General features: G+C 37.9%; 1 protein-coding gene across 19 annotated transcripts in view; it reads left to right on the top strand.

The window, feature by feature from the left end:
* Nucleotides 1–899: 899 nt before the first annotated feature.
* The window catches only part of LOC131356515 (E3 ubiquitin/ISG15 ligase TRIM25-like), a 73,825-nt gene continuing 58,432 nt past the window's right edge, over nucleotides 900–16,292 (top strand). For 17 of the 19 annotated variants that reach the window (XR_009205025.1, XR_009205024.1, XM_058395588.1 and 14 more), the window contains exons 1-15: nucleotides 900–1,713; nucleotides 1,905–1,997; nucleotides 2,262–2,495; nucleotides 3,437–3,596; nucleotides 7,084–7,182; nucleotides 7,815–7,859; nucleotides 8,002–8,055; nucleotides 8,159–8,257; nucleotides 8,373–8,444; nucleotides 8,828–8,872; nucleotides 9,015–9,068; nucleotides 9,172–9,270; nucleotides 9,398–9,469; nucleotides 9,860–9,904; nucleotides 10,058–10,111. Coding sequence is in view for 17 of the 19 variants with exons in the window: in XM_058395588.1 (XP_058251571.1) it covers nucleotides 1,135–1,713; nucleotides 1,905–1,997; nucleotides 2,262–2,495; nucleotides 3,437–3,596; nucleotides 7,084–7,182; nucleotides 7,815–7,859; nucleotides 8,002–8,055; nucleotides 8,159–8,257; nucleotides 8,373–8,444; nucleotides 8,828–8,872; nucleotides 9,015–9,068; nucleotides 9,172–9,270; nucleotides 9,398–9,469; nucleotides 9,860–9,904; nucleotides 10,058–10,111 (1,804 nt within the window). In the remaining 2 variants the exon portion in view is untranslated. The remainder of the gene's footprint in view (nucleotides 1,714–1,904; nucleotides 1,998–2,261; nucleotides 2,496–3,436; nucleotides 3,597–7,083; nucleotides 7,183–7,814; nucleotides 7,860–8,001; nucleotides 8,056–8,158; nucleotides 8,258–8,372; nucleotides 8,445–8,827; nucleotides 8,873–9,014; nucleotides 9,069–9,171; nucleotides 9,271–9,397; nucleotides 9,470–9,859; nucleotides 9,905–10,057; nucleotides 10,112–16,292) is intronic. The other 2 variants (XM_058395593.1, XM_058395592.1) reach the window with 2 other exon arrangements.

Raw genomic sequence — 16,292 nt, 5'->3', positions numbered from 1 at the left:
CCTATTACTATTCAGGATTAAAGCTACATAAAATCATTCTACATGAGCCCATCTGTAACTTTATTACTGTCCAGATTAAACATGTAGGTGTCTTTCTTATCATCCTCAGGTCAAATTACCGACTTTTATTTCCACATAAGGTTCACATACTGTATGTCTGAGATGGTTAGGTGTACACATACTTTTTAGTCATATCGTACATGTGATGCTGCACAGAAACTCCACACAGGAAAATAAAAGTCACTGAATATCACATGTAAATATTCACCTTTTGCACAGCAAAAACTCAGGCTGACTTGGTTTAGTGGGTACGTCTTCAATAAGTGTATGAGATTTTTTAATTGACTGTTGTATGTATTTTTCTCGTGAAAATACCAGTTTATCAGGTATTAGTTCGCTGTTTAAAAAATTGTGCCACTGAAAAAAAGGGAGGAGTCTCTGCTTTAAAAATAAAATAAAAATATTATATTAAATATTTAAAATATTAAATAAAAATACAAATATATTGTTTAAAAACAAAATAAGCATGTGGTGGTAAAAAGTATTAAACTAAAATAATTGTTTATAATAATTATCATTATAAGTATACTAATATTTATCATCAAATTTTATATAGCTATTTAATTTTTTTTTTTTTTAATTGGAAAAATGGTTGATTTTTTTTTATTTATTTTAGTAGAGGGCATAATTACATAATTACATAAAACCACATTCTATTGACTGGAGACAAAAAAAAAATACAAGAATAAAAATAAGTTTATACATTTTTTTTCTTAAAAATATTTTAAAAATATTAAATATAGAGTAAAATATAGAGAATACGTATTTATCACAAAGGAAACGTTAATCAATGTTAACAGCTTTCTTTCTCTCCTTCTTTTCACGCTACTTCAACAGAAACGAAAGGGAAACTCATCCACTTACCGTCAGGACGGAGCGCGGGTTTTTTTTCCCGCCTGTGTGTGTTTGCAGATTTCTTGATGCTCTACAGATCTACGTGTACATGAGATTTATTTTTATTGATTAAACACCGGTTTCAGCCCCACCTGTTTTTTTTTTACACGGCTTTTATAAACTGTACGAGGAAGTGTGAGCTGCTTTAAGTGAGTGTGTGTGAGTTTGTTCTTAATTATAATGGCAGAAGCGAGTATTTTCGGACTTCAGGATCAGTTCAGCTGTTCAGTCTGTCTGGATTTAGTCAACAACCCAGTAACTCTCTCATGTGGACACAGTTTCTGTATGGTCTGTATTAATGGCTACTGGGATCAGGTGGGTCGGCAGGGAGTCTATAGCTGTCCTCAGTGTAGACAAACCTTTACTCCAAGACCTGCTGTGAGTAAAAACACCATGCTGGCTGAAGTAGTGGAGACGCTGAAGAAGACAGGACTCCAAGCTCAGTCTTCGGCTGGACCTGAAGATGTGGGGTGTGATTCCTGCACTGGGAGAAAATCCAAAGCCATCAAGTCCTGCCTGGTGTGTCTGGCCTCTTTCTGTGAAACTCATCTCCAACCTCACTATAAATCTCCTGCCTTTAAGAAGCACAAGCTGGTGGAAGCCTCCAGCCGACTCCAGGAGCAGATCTGCTCTCAGCATGACAAACTGCTGGAGGTTTACTGTCGCACTGACCAGCAGTGTATCTGCATGTTGTGTACCATGGATGAGCATAAAGGACACGATACAGTATCATTTGCAACAATTAAATCTGAGAAACAGGTAAAAAAAAAAAAGTCTTACATCTTTCAACCACATTTATGTTATCTTAAGCAGTTTAACTTTTATATTAAAATGTAAAATTACTTTTATTTGATGCCAGTGAAATGTCATTGTGCTGTTTGTAGAATGTCACAATGTCTTTAATACATTTAACACATTGAGGGTAAATTATTTGCTCTGTTTCTGTGTAGCAGTCATTGGAGAAACAGAAAAAATACAAGCAGAGAATCCAGGACAGAGAGAAGGAGCTTCAGAAGCTGAGAAAGGTTGTTGAGACTCACAAGGTGTGTTTAGAGCTGAAAAAGCTGTTTCAGGTTCAGTTGCACTGTAATTGGCTTACCTTGTAGTTGGTAAGTCAGAGCTTTCTAACTGTGATGAATGATGTTTATTTTCCTCCTCAAACAGTGAGGTGTGATCAGTGTTATAGATTTAACAAGTAAATATGTTTGTATGTTGACTGATTTAAAGCCAATACTTGTTTTGTGTTCCAATAAACTAGCTGATTTGGAAACATCCTTAACCTCGAAACCCTCTGTGTCTCCTAACAGCATTCTGCACAAACAGCACTGCAGGAAAGTAAAAGGATCTTTAATGAGCTGATCAAATCCATTGAGAGAAGACACTGTGAGGTGACAGGGCTGATCAGAGCTCAGGAGGATGCTGCAGTGAGTCAAGCTGAAAAAGTCATAAAGCAACTGGAGCAGGAGATTGCAGAGCTGAAGAGAAGAGACTCTAAGATGGAAAAACTTTCACACACAGAAGATCCCATCCAGTTCTTCAAGGTAACATCAGTATAAAACCAGCTTATTGTTATAAATACAGCTCCTAATTGCTCAGTCGGGAAACTCTTCAGTATTCAGCATAATAGTACAAATGCACAATTTACAATGTAATACAGTGCTAAAATTCACCTAAGAAAATTTTGGGGATTTCAGCTCTAATACATAGATCACTAGAACCATCCACCAGGATGGATGGATGGATGGATGGATGGATGGATGGATAGATAGATAGATAGATAGATAGATAGACTTTAATGGTACAAAGAGGGAAATGCTTGTATTATAGCAGCTTAGTCAGTTAAAAAATACAGCACACACAAAACACAAAAATATAAAACTTGTTGGGCCCCTTTTTGCTGCCGAAACAGTCCTGACCTGATGAGGCATGGACTCCACTAAATGCCTGAAGGTGTCCTGTGGTATCTGGCACCAAGATGTTCTCAGCATATCCCTTAAGTCCTGTAAGTTGTGATGTGAGGCCTCCATGGATCAGACTTGTTTGTCCAGTACATCCCACAGATGCTGGCCTGGATTGAGATCTGGGCAATTTGGAGTCCAAGTCAACACCTCAAACTCATTGTTGTGCTCATCAAATCATTCCTGAAACATTCTTGCTTTGAGGCATGGCGCATTATCGTAGATTGGTGGTACGTGTCAAACTAACATCCACATGGATGGCAGAACCCAAGGTTTTCTGGCACAACATTGCCCAAAAGCATGACACTCAGAAGGTTAATTTATTAATCTAAGAAGAGAACATGGTGGATACATCAAACTATCACACAATCACAAAAATTATTCCTTAAGTTTGTGGACAGAAGGTCAAAGTTATAGCTGAGCTCAACTCTGGATTCAGTTAAGTTGTTTGTTTTTTTTCAGGTTTGTCTTAGTTCAAAGATGTAACGGTATACATTTTCTTGTTCCTTTTCTACATATTGTAGACTCTTCAGTCTGTCTCGACCCTCACTGGACCTTCAGACTTGCCCATCATCTCTCTCAATTCTCTCCTAACTTTTGAGGGTGTAATAAAGTCTGTAAAACAACTGAAAATGAAAATAGAAGAAGGCTGTTTTGCTGAATTGAAGAAAATATCAAGTGGAGGTAAGATGTCATATTGTCCTAAAATCCATTTAGCACAATGGGGCTGTTAACCAAATGAAAGTAAAAATAAAAAAAATCCACTAATATTTAACTCAATTGGATCACATTGTAACTTCTTTGTCTGTTTATTTCTAAATTATGCCATGTCATAAATTTCACATTATTGTTTTTTCTTTCATTGTCTGTACCACTTATCCGATCTATCCTCGGGTCACAGGGAGCCTGTGCTCAGGCATCAAGGCAGGATACACCTTGGACAGAGTGCCAACCCATCACAGGGCACACACACACTCATTCACTCATGCAATCACACACTACAGGCAATTTAGAGACTCCAGTCAGCCTAGAAGCATGTCTTTGGACTGTGGGAGGAAACTGGAGGAAACCTACCAAGCACAGAGAGAACATACAACTCCACACACACAATGAGCGGGAGCAAGACTCAAACCCAGGACACTAGAGTTGTGAGGGGAACATGCTAACCACTAAGCCACCGTGTCGCCTTTACGTTATTGTATTAGAAAAAAATCTAAATTACACAATTTACACAAAGTAAACAATTGAAAAGCCAAAACATTGATGGTCTGAAGATTCTTTAGATTTGTACTAAAGCTGCAAGGCATCAGGGAAAATGTAGCAACCTTTAAATCTAAATCAAAGCTTTCACATAAAATACAGTGAGGGAAAAAATTATTTGATCCCCTGCTGATTTTGTACATTTGCCCACTGACTAAGAAATGATCAGTCTGTAATTTTAATGGTAGGTGTATTTGTGAGAGGCAGAATAACAACAAAAAAAATCCAGAAAAATGCAAAAGTTCTACATTGATTTGCATTTTAATGAGTGAAATAAGTATTTGATCCCCTATCAATCAGAAAGATTTCTGGCTCCCAGGTGTCTTTTATACAGGTAAGGAGCTGAGATTACAGTAGGAGCACTCTCGGGGAGTGCTCTTAATCTCAGCTTGTTAACTGTGTGAAACCCACCTGTCCACAGAAGGAAGCAATCAATCAGATTCCAAACTCTCCATCATGGCCAAGACCAAAGAGCTGTCCATGGATGTCAGGGACAAGATTGTAGACCTACACAAGGCTGGAATGAGCTACAAGACCATCGCCAAGCAGCTTGGTGAGAAGGTGACAACAGTTGGTGCGATTATTCCCAAATGGAAGAAACACAAAAGGACTGTCAATCTTCCTCGGTCTGGGGCTTCATGCAAGATCTCACCTCATGGAGTTTCAATGATCATGAGAACGGCGAGGAATCAGCCCAGAATTACACTGGAGGATTTTGTCAATGATCTCAAAGCAGCTGGGACCATAATCACCAAGAAAACAATTGGTAACACACTACGCCGTGAAAGATACACACTGCGCACCCGCAAGGTCCCCCTGCTAAAGAAAGCACATGTACAGGACCATCTGAAGTTTGCCAGTGAACATCGGAATGATTCAGAGGAGAACTGGCTGAAAGTGTTGTGGTCAAATGAGACCAAAATCCAGCTCTTTGGCATCAACTCAACTCGCTGTGTTTGGAGGAGGAGGAATGCTGCCTATGACGCCAAGAAGACCATCCCCACCGTCAAACATGGAGGTGGAAACATTATGCTTTGAGGGTGTTTTTCTGCTAAGGGGACAGGACAACCACACCGCATCAAAGGGACGATGGACGGAGCCATGTACCGTCAAATCTTGAGTGAGAACCTCCTTCCCTCAGCCAGGGCATTGAAAATGGCTCATGGATGGATATTCCAGCCTGACAATGACCCAAAACACGGCCAAGGCAACAAAGGAGTGGTTCAAAAAGAAGCACATTAAGGTGCTGTAGATGTGAGACGTGAGATGTGTGCAAACCTGGTGGCCAACTACAAGAAATGTCTGACATCTGTGATTGCCAACAAGGGTTTGCCACCAGGTACTAAGTCATGTTTTGCAAAGGGGTCAAATACTTATTTCACTCAATAAAATGCAAATCAATGTAGAACTTTTTTGAAATGTGTTTTTCTGGATTTTTTTTGTTGTTATTCTGTCTCTCACTGTTCAGATAAACCTACCATTAAAATTACAGACTGATCATTTCTTTGTCAGCAGGCAAACGTACAAAATCAGCAGGGGATCAAATAATTTTTTCCCTCACTGTACATCATTTAGCTCTGTGCAGGTCAGAAAATGATAGAAATGCCTCGAAATAATCGGTCTTTGCTGTTATAAGCGCCACTCCTCTGAGACATATGGATGTGGGGATTTAAAATAATAACTAGTAACCTTTGCCTATTTCCATACAATTGGCCTTTTCACAGAAAAAAGGTGTGTGCTGACATTATCCTTAAAAAAATAAACTAATTGTAACTTTTGGTGTATTGCAAAAGAAGTCTGCCCTTGAGCTGTTTCCATACTTCCTTCTGTGTATATAGAAAGAAAAAGAAATATATAATATAGAAAATTGGGTACCTTTTGCCACCTTTCGAGTAACTTTGTAAAAATGGAGAGAGTAGTGATAAAATGTAATAAAACTTTTCAGCATATTATGATTTTATCCCATGGCTGTGGGAAGAGACAACACAGTAAGGCATTCTGGGAAGTGATGGTGGAAGGACACTTCACAGAAAGTCTCTGGCTGCAACATGTTTTAATGTCACGGCTTTCGTTTGAGACTCTGTGCTTTTATTGGCCCTGATGTAAACTTGGGTCAAGTACACAGTAGTGGGGAAAACTTTCAGGGTTAGTAAAATGATCATCCATGTGTATATGTGTAATGATTCGCCGGAGGCGGAAGTATTGGAATCCATACGCAGATTTATTTAGCAAACACAGCAGGCAAAAGTGTGATCAGAAAACCAAGCAAAAGGTAAAACCAGGAAATCAAAGAGCCAGCAAACAAATCCAAACCGAAAGGCAAAAATCACAAAACGAGGTAGCAGAAATGAGGTCAAACAGTAATTAAATCAAACAATGTAGACATCGGCTTGGTATGAACACACGGGAACGATACTTCATGTAGAGTGAAGTGTGCACATCTCTTTTATGTCTGTGGGAAATCCGGAAGCGGGTGATCAGAATTCGGGAGAGGGCTTCCTCTGACGTTCAGTCTCCCAGTGTGATGTGACAATATGCTGTGTGTAAAACCATTATAGAACAACGAATGTGGCATTACATCAGGCTGTCAAATGTACCAGAGGCCAGTGGAACTGGATGCCATAATTGCTTGGTGCATCTTGTGCCACTGGTTTGTGCGATTACATTAATCACAGTGCCATCTATTGCTCTCCAGGCACTTAGATCTCAGACGCATGATACAAGGAACTCTGTCATGTGACTTTTTTTTTTTTTTTTACCTAAAACTGTTTCAAAATTAACTTTTCACATCATTTAATGTTTCAGCGGAGAATGTAAGTGAAAAATTATTATGTGAACACAAAAACATCCTTGGTTGGAAATGTAATTGTACTGATTGTAGCTGTCCTTGTATTTAACTGTCTTTCTGTAGTGAGGAACGTATGGATTTTTCCACCTCCGGTTCCTGCTCCCAAACCTGCAGCAGCAGAGATGCTGAGACAATGCAGATCTACACGCAGCTTGTTTTCAGGTTGGAATGCTGTCAATTTCCACCTCAGAAATTTGACTTGGCATCCACATGTTCATCTTTTGATAGCAACAATCTAGCTAACAAGAAATGTGATGTATATTTTCCTCGTGGAACTGTAGAGTCATTGTTATAGATTTAACAAAAAAGAATATCTCTGTCTTGATGGAGCTAAAGCAAGTATTTACACATACAACTGAACACATTTAAAGGTGATAAGATAAGATAAGATAAGATAAGATAAGATAAGATAAGATAAGATAAGATAAGATAAGATAAGATAAGATAAGATAAGATAAGATAAGATAAGATAAGATAAACCTTTATTCGTCCCACAGTGGGGAAATTTCCAATAAGTGCTGCTTTGATAATTTGACGTCACTCTGTTACTGCTGGGGCAGGGGCGTTTCTAGAGTTTGATCAAAACTGGGACACAGGCCAAGGAATGAACCAAAATAGCCTATGATTAAGAATAGTCTCTCTCTCTCTCTCTCTCTCTCTCTCTCTCTCTCTCTCTCTCTCTCTCTATCTCTATCTCACAAACACACATTGAGTATTTTAAATCCTTAGAAATATTCAGTGCATTAATCCTGTTGTAACTGGAGTAACTGTAGCTGTGTTTAATTGTACTTTAGTGAAAGAAGGAATTCCTACTCCATCCTTGCCTGAAGAAAATAAAGGTATGCAAGTACATCTCTTTTTCTCTGTCTGTCTCTGTCTTTCTCACACACTGATTATTTTGGCTGATTGTCTACTTTTAGGTTAAATATCAGCCACACAGCTAAAAGGTTTACTGAATTGGCTTTCATTGTATTTCTTTAGGAAATTTCCTTTCCCGTCAGCCTCCAGCTCCTAGATTCAGTACAGATAATCCAGGTAAGTATCTCTCTCTCTCTTTCTCTCTCTCTCTCTTTCACACACACACACACACACACCTACATAGCCACAACTATAATTATGTGCATTTGTGTTTCTGTAGAGTGGGGTCATTCTCAACAGGCTCTTAAACCCAGGAGTTTAAGAGGAAATTCTCTTTCCCGTCTGCCTCCCCCTCCTAGATTCAGTACAGATGATCAAGGTAAGTCTCTCTCTCTCTCTCTCTATCTCTCTCTCTCTCTCTCTCTCACACACACACACACACACACACACCTACATAGCCACAGCTATAACTGAGTGCATTTGTGTTTCTGTAGAGTGGGACCATTCTCAAAAGGCTCCTAAACCCAGGAGTTTAAGAGATAGTATTAGAAGACCTAATCAGGCTTGTAAGTATCTCTCTCTCTCTCTCTCTCTCTCTCTCTATCTCTCTCTCTGTCTGTCTGTCTGTCTTTCTCACACACACATACACACACACACACACACACTTTGTTCATTTGATGTCACTCTCTAAACAGGAAAGGAAGCAGTAGTATTTTCACTAACACCAAGTTGGCAAGCAGGAAGTTCAAGAGGTGTTTTATTGTCTGTCTGGGGCAGGGTTTGATTAAGTTTGATTAAGTATGATTAAGGATAGTCTCTCTCTCTCTCTCTCTCTCTCTCTATCTCTATCTCACAAACACACATTGAGTATTTTAAATCCTTAGAAATATTCAGTGCATTAATCCTGTTGTAACTGGAGTAACTGTAGCTGTGTTTAATTGTACTTTAGTGAAAGAAGGAATTCCTACTCCATCCTTGCCTGAAGAAAATAAAGGTATGCAAGTACATCTCTTTTTCTCTGTCTGTCTCTGTCTTTCTCACACACTGATTATTTTGGCTGATTGTCTACTTTTAGGTTAAATATCAGCCACACAGCTAAAAGGTTTACTGAATTGGCTTTCATTGTATTTCTTTAGGAAATTTCCTTTCCCGTCAGCCTCCAGCTCCTAGATTCAGTACAGATAATCCAGGTAAGTATCTCTCTCTCTCTTTCTCTCTCTCTCTCTTTCACACACACACACACACACACCTACATAGCCACAACTATAATTATGTGCATTTGTGTTTCTGTAGAGTGGGGTCATTCTCAACAGGCTCTTAAACCCAGGAGTTTAAGAGGAAATTCTCTTTCCCGTCTGCCTCCCCCTCCTAGATTCAGTACAGATGATCAAGGTAAGTCTCTCTCTCTCTCTCTCTCTCTCTCTCTCTATCTCTCTCTCTCTCTCTCTCTCACACACACACACACACACACACACCTACATAGCCACAGCTATAACTGAGTGCATTTGTGTTTCTGTAGAGTGGGACCATTCTCAAAAGGCTCCTAAACCCAGGAGTTTAAGAGATAGTATTAGAAGACCTAATCAGGCTTGTAAGTATCTCTCTCTCTCTCTCTCTCTCTCTCTCTATCTCTCTCTCTCTCTGTCTGTCTGTCTGTCTTTCTCACACACACATACACACACACACACACACACACACTTTGTTCATTTGATGTCACTCTCTAAACAGGAAAGGAAGCAGTAGTATTTTCACTAACACCAAGTTGGCAAGCAGGAAGTTCAAGAGGTGTTTTATTGTCTGTCTGGGGCAGGGTTTGATTAAGTTTGATTAAGTATGATTAAGGATAGTCTCTCTCTCTCTCTCTCTCTCTCTCTATCTCTATCTCACAAACACACATTGAGTATTTTAAATCCTAAAAATAATCAGTGCATTAATCCTGTTGTAACTGGAGTAACTGTAGCTGTGTTTAATTGTACTTTAGTGAAAGAAGGAATTCCTACTTCATCCTTGCCTGAAGAAAATAAAGGTATGTAAGTACATCTCTTTGTCTCTGTCTTCCTGTCTTTCTCACACACTGATTATTTTGGCTGATTGTCTACTTTTAGGTTAAATATCAGCCACACATTTTAATTTTAAAGCTAAAAAGTTTACTGAATTGGCTTTCCTTGTATTTCTTTAGGAAATTTTCTTTCCCGTCAGACTCCAGCTCCTAGATTCAGTACAGTTGATCAAGGTAAGTATTTCTCTCTCTCTCTCTCTCTCTCTCTCTCTCTCTCACACACACACACATACACATAGCCACTCACAGCTATAACTGTTTGCATTTGTGTTTCTGTAGTGTGGGACCGTACTCAAAAGGCTCCTAAACCCAGGAGTTTAAAAGATATGACTTTTTTTTATCCTAGCATTTGTCCCACACAATGGCATGGTTTGTTGTTTGCTCTTGCTCCCATTTTTATCCAGGTTTGGGACCAGCACTGAGAGTTAACTCTTCAGTGGCTGGGGTGGCGCCCTGCCCAGGAATTGAACCCAGGCTGTGGCAATGAGAGCTCAGGCTCCTGCCGCTGGACCACCAGGAGGCCCTTAAGAGATATGATTTAAATCATAAAAATATTAAGTGCATTGGCCATGTTGTAACTGGAGTAACACACACACACATGCACACACACACACACACACACACCCCTACATAGCCACAGCTATAACTGTTTGCATTTGTGTTTCTGTAGAGTGGGACCATGAACAAGATCATAAACCCATGAGTATAAGAGATAGGATTAATAGACTTGATCAGACTTGTAAGTGTCTCTCTCTCTCTCTCTCTCTCTCTCTCTCTCTCACAAACACACAAACACACATTGAGTATTTTAAATCCTAAAAATATTCAGTGCATTAATCCTGTTGTAACTGGAGTAACTGTAGCTGTGTTTAATTGTACTTTAGTGAAAGAAGGAATTCCTACTTCATCCTTGCCTGAAGAAAATAAAGGTATGTAAGTGCATCTCTTTCTCTGTCTTCCTGTCTTTCTCACACGCTGATTATTTTGGCTGATTGTCTACTTTTAGGTTAAATATCAGCCTAACTTTTTTTAATTTTAAAGCTAAAAAGTTTACTGAATTGGCTTTCATTGTATTTCTTTAGAAAATTTCCTTTCCCGTCAGACTCCAGCTTCTAGATTCAGTACAGATGATCAAGGTAAGTATTTCTCTCTCTCTCTCTCTCTCTCGCTCTCTCTCTCTCTCTCTCTCTCACACACACACACACACACACACCTACATAGCCACAACTATAACTGTTTGCATTTGTGTTTCTGTAGAGTGGGACCATGAACAAGATCATAAACCCATGAGTATTAAAGATAGGATTAAAAGACTTGATCAGCCTTGTAAGTGTATCTCTCTCTCTCTCTCTCTCACAAACACACAAACACACACACACAAACACACATTATTATTAACGCAGTTCATGACACACTGTCACACAGTTGTTTTTTTGTTTTTTTTTATCTTATCCGTGTGAGCATGTGTGAGTGAATAAACTAATATGCAGATTAGTTTGGTTAAAACAAAGAAATAAGAGTTTCACATTAACGTGTTTTATAGAAAACTTTTACCCAAACAATATCCATCCTGTTTTCTGCAATTGTAATGTTACCATTAGCTGATCTAATTAGCATAGTCGTTGCTGTTTTTCCTGTTAAGACAAATGCTAGCTAATATACAGGCTTGTGTTTAATGAATTTATAAACTATACATGACATAAGAATGGAAGGTAACATGGATGAACACTTTGGACTGAAGGACGTGTTCTGCACTGACTGTGATGAAGATGTTCAGTGGCTGCTAGTTAGGCACCAATGATATGTGGGGCAATTTTCACCACCCTTTGCAGGGCTTTTCTTTCAAAAACCTGTTTTGTCAGGATGCTACTAATGGTCTAGTGATTAAAAAACTTATTAAGATCTCGGCATGAATTTACGCCAGTCTCTTCAGGAAGGAAGGATGCTTCCATAATTTATTATTATGGTGCCAGAACAGATCCTCACAGATGTGGACATGTGTAAAATAAGCTTTCATACAGAGAAAAGAGAATCAATGTCAATAAAGGCTTCACGTCAGTTTTCAAAAGTAATAAATTATCTATCTGTATATGAAATGTGGGCTTTTTCAGTCTCTATATATATTAGAGATTATGTTTAACATTAGACATTATTATAACTCCAACTTTACTATTTTCTCTTTTCCCTTATTCAGGAGCTGGCAAATGTGAGAAACCTGAAGATCACCAAATACTGATAAACTCATTCTACAGCACTCCTAAGCCTTCAGTCTCTCTCTCTCTCTCTCTCTCTCTCTCTCTCTATCTATCTGTCAATCTATCTTTTTGTCTTATAAATTTATCACAATTTCTTTTCTCACGTGCATACTGTGGAATAAAGCAGTTGGTTCAGCAAGTGTAGACTGTGTTATTCCGACCCAAAAACCTTTTTACAATGTATTTTGCCAAGACTAAATAAAAGGTTTGCTTGTAGCTTTAATTTGTTTTTAGATTTATTCATTTGTCATCATCAGTTGACATAAATAAATTTATGTTTAATTTTGATTTTGTTTGAATTGTGATTCTGTTATACTGATCAGTAATTTATCTGTAATCAGTAGTGTTATACAATCCAAATGTATTGATTTGCATGTTCTAATAAAAATATACAATAAAAATCAGCTGTGATTTACACGTTTTCGAGGTTTTTACAGCCTTCCCTGTGGTCTATTTTATTAATAAATGTTATAGTAGCATTTATTTTAGATTATAAAATAGTAGGTCTGCTTCTTGATTACAAAAGTGGGACACGGGTTAATGATTGTGTGCACATTATGTTACAACACTTACACGTCATCACGTTAAACCTCTGACTGTAGGAGAATGTAGTGAATTAACTAGAAATTAAAATTTCTAGATACAGATAATTTCTCATTTTTATACAGTTATAATTAGATATTACTTTAAAAATATGCACATTATGTAAAATAAGTAGACTAGTGCATTTTTCACTTAATGTTGTTGTTAATGGGTTTATTGTTTATTCCTTATAGAAAATGTACTTACCCTACTGAAAATATCGTAGACACTATATCATCAAATACGATTAATTTCTCTCTCTCTCTCTCTCTCTCTCTCTCTCTCTCTCTCTCTCTCTCTCTCTCTCAATTTTTTGCCCCCTGTCTGGGTTCAGATCATTCCCCTTAACACCTAGAGGTGTTTTGCATGTTATACAAATTAAATTTGTTTGGATATCGCTATATTAACTAACCATTTTTTAATGAAATTCATACAAAGCCAGTTCTAACTAAAAAAAACACCTAGCAAATCAGCACTTCCCTGATCACAACAGAGAAAGGAGTCATTATTGGGTCAGGTATCTCAGTGATTGTACGCTCGGCTGTTCACACCACCCCTGGGGAGCACATCTGTCCTGCTTGGTGCTTTTTCCAAACCAGGCTGTGATACTTCCTATCAGGATGCATCAAAAGAGCAGGTGTACAAAGACCTTAGCACCTGAGAGGGCAGTTTAAATTCCATTAATCTTCTGAGGTGGTAGAGATCCTGCCAAGCCATCTTCATAATGGTGTTGATGTGACAGATCCATGAGAGGTCCTGCATGATGTGAACAACTAAGTCAGAAACTATACACTCTCTCCACTGTGCTCCCATTTATTGTGATTTGCTGGTAGTTCCTCTCCTCCTTTGTTCTGGCACCAAATTACCCGGTATTTAATCTCCTCTAGGTTGACCATCTCATCGTTGTTAAAGATCAGGCTCACAAACTGTGTTATCAGCAAACTTGACAATGATGGTAGAGTTGGGTGTGGCCACACAGTCACTCAGAACACAATTCTGGGGTCTCCAGTGTTGAGGCTGAGGGAGGATGAGACATGTTTGCCCACCACTACTGTTTGTGCAACGAATTCTGCTTCTATATCTGTCTCTGACCACTAGCAGGGTGACAGTGGTTGACCATACTTGCGAAGTTGTCTCTTGTCTCCAGAACAACAACAGTCCAGCATTAGCATGTTGATCTGGGTTAGCTAGCTGCCTCCATCTGTTCACGTTGCTACTTTCTCCTCAGTGTACCAATGAGTGGGTTTCTGGAAAGTACACAAAGCACTCTGAAATTCTAGTTGAACTTCTAGTCTCTCATGAAAGTTAGATGAAATTCAGATTATCTTGCTGACAATGTAAAACATGAGTACTACTGCTACAACCTTTTGAAGTACAGAACTTTTCACCTCAGTTTTCACCTCACAACTGCTTCATTAGTCCACTAACATCTTGCTCCTCTCTTCTCTTCATCATGCTCTCCCTCTCATACCCAAGAGCGTCCTGTAAAATAAGTAAATGAATGAATAAAAGAATAAATAAATAAATACTTTTATTCTAGAAAATGACTGCTCTGAACTTAACGACCTTTATAAAATAAACAATTTTCACAACTGTTCACTGACAAAAACAAATTTATCAGTTTGAACTTTTTGAACCTATGAACATGACATTTTTAAATCACAATAGAAAACATCTATTTTAACCTTGTTTAACCATTACCTATTTATTTATTTATTTATTTATTTATTTGTTTGTTTGTTTGTTTGTTTGTTTGTTTGTTTGTTTGTTTGTTTGTTTATTTATTTATTTATTTTTTATTTTTTACAGTGATTCAAGAGGATGCTCAGAATATTTTTGGTTCAGTATTTTAAATCCTAAAAAAAAGAATTAGTGAATTGGCCATATTCCTATTAGAGAAATTGTAACTGTGTTTAATTGTGCTTTAGGTGGGGATGACGATCACCTTTTTTCTCCTATCACTAATGATAAGACAGAAGGTATGTACATGCATCACACACACACACACACACACACACACACACACACACACACACACACACAGATTGCAGGTTGTTTTGACTGATTGTACACTTTTTTAAATTTTAAAGTTAAAAGGTTAACTTTAATAAATTGGATTCATTTTGTCTGAATTTAGTGAAGTATAACTATTTTTTAGAGCTAACTAAAATTAGATATTGTGCCATTATGTTACCATTAGCTAATTTAATTAGCATGTTAGGTACTATTTTTTTGCTAATGCAGTTTAAGTAGCATTAACTAGCTAAAATACTTACTAATAAACATTTGGTTAATGAATATGTAAACTGTACATGGCATACAAATGGAAGGTAAGGAGGATGAACACTTTGGACTGGTGAGGTACGTGTCCCTGATGATGTTACTTGTTATACACAGACATTGGCTGGGATTTGGGCACCAGTGATGTGTGGGGTTTTCAAAGGTTTGCAGCACCGTAAGACTGGAAGGGAAATATTTTTTGTAAAAAAAAAAAGAACAAACTTTAGTATACATGTGAAGATTATGATGTTTTTGGGACTTTTTTCTTGCTAAAACCCACTCTTGAGGTTCTCCTTTTTGACTGGTTTATTAAATAAGACTGTTGATAATGAAGACTTTAAGACAGAATCTCTTTCTTTAATTTATTAGACATTTTGTTTAACACTATTTTATTACAACTTAAGCTCATCCTCTTTACTCTTATCCCTTTTCCCTCATTCAGGAGCTGGCAAAAGTGAGAAACCTGAAGAACCTCAAATACTGACAGTCTCACTCTATCACCCTTCAGCACTCCTCAGCCTACAGTCTCTCTCTCTCTCTCTCTCTCTCTCTCTCTCTCTCTATATATATATATATAGGAGGCCAAAGCCGGAGTGAATTATCCCACTGTTTCGTCAAGTATTTCTTTAAGGTTCATTGGTTGGTAGGTTGGAGGTTTTTCTGTCTGTACTAAATGAAAGAAAATAGTAGACCACTTTTTCTTTAAGAATATTCTTCAAAATGTCATTTTCATCCCCTAATTAAACCGTGTGTATGTTGATCTACTTACTGTTATATTGCTGTCTAATACAGGATTTGAGAGGTTAAAAATGATTGAAACAAGGCTGAGTTTATTGATTATTTATTTATTTTAAAGCCGCTTCTCTCACGCATAGCTGGCAACCTTCCTGGAAATGAAAGCTAATCTGTCCCTGATTAGTCTGAAGCTGTTTCGGGTGGGGAACAAGGGGAAAAATGGGGAAGAAGGGGAAGGAGGGAAAAAGAGAAAAAAAGGAGAAGAAAAGAAAGAAAAGAAGACAGTAAAGGAGAGACAGAGTCCCACATGTGATTTATATGATTTATATGTGATTTAGATTGTAAATTGTACATAATAATGCACACTATAATAATAGTACACTATAATAATCTTCTTCTTCTTCTTTCGGCTTTTCCCTTCAGGGGTGGCCACAGCGAATCATCTCTCTCCGCCTATCCCTATCTTCTGCATCCTCAACACTTGCACCCACTAGCTTCATATC

This window comes from Hemibagrus wyckioides, linkage group LG07 (genome assembly GCF_019097595.1).
Source record: "Hemibagrus wyckioides isolate EC202008001 linkage group LG07, SWU_Hwy_1.0, whole genome shotgun sequence".
Classification (NCBI taxonomy): domain Eukaryota; kingdom Metazoa; phylum Chordata; class Actinopteri; order Siluriformes; family Bagridae; genus Hemibagrus; species Hemibagrus wyckioides.
Note: the sequence above shows the minus strand (reverse complement) of the source record. Positions and strands in the feature narration are given on the sequence as shown.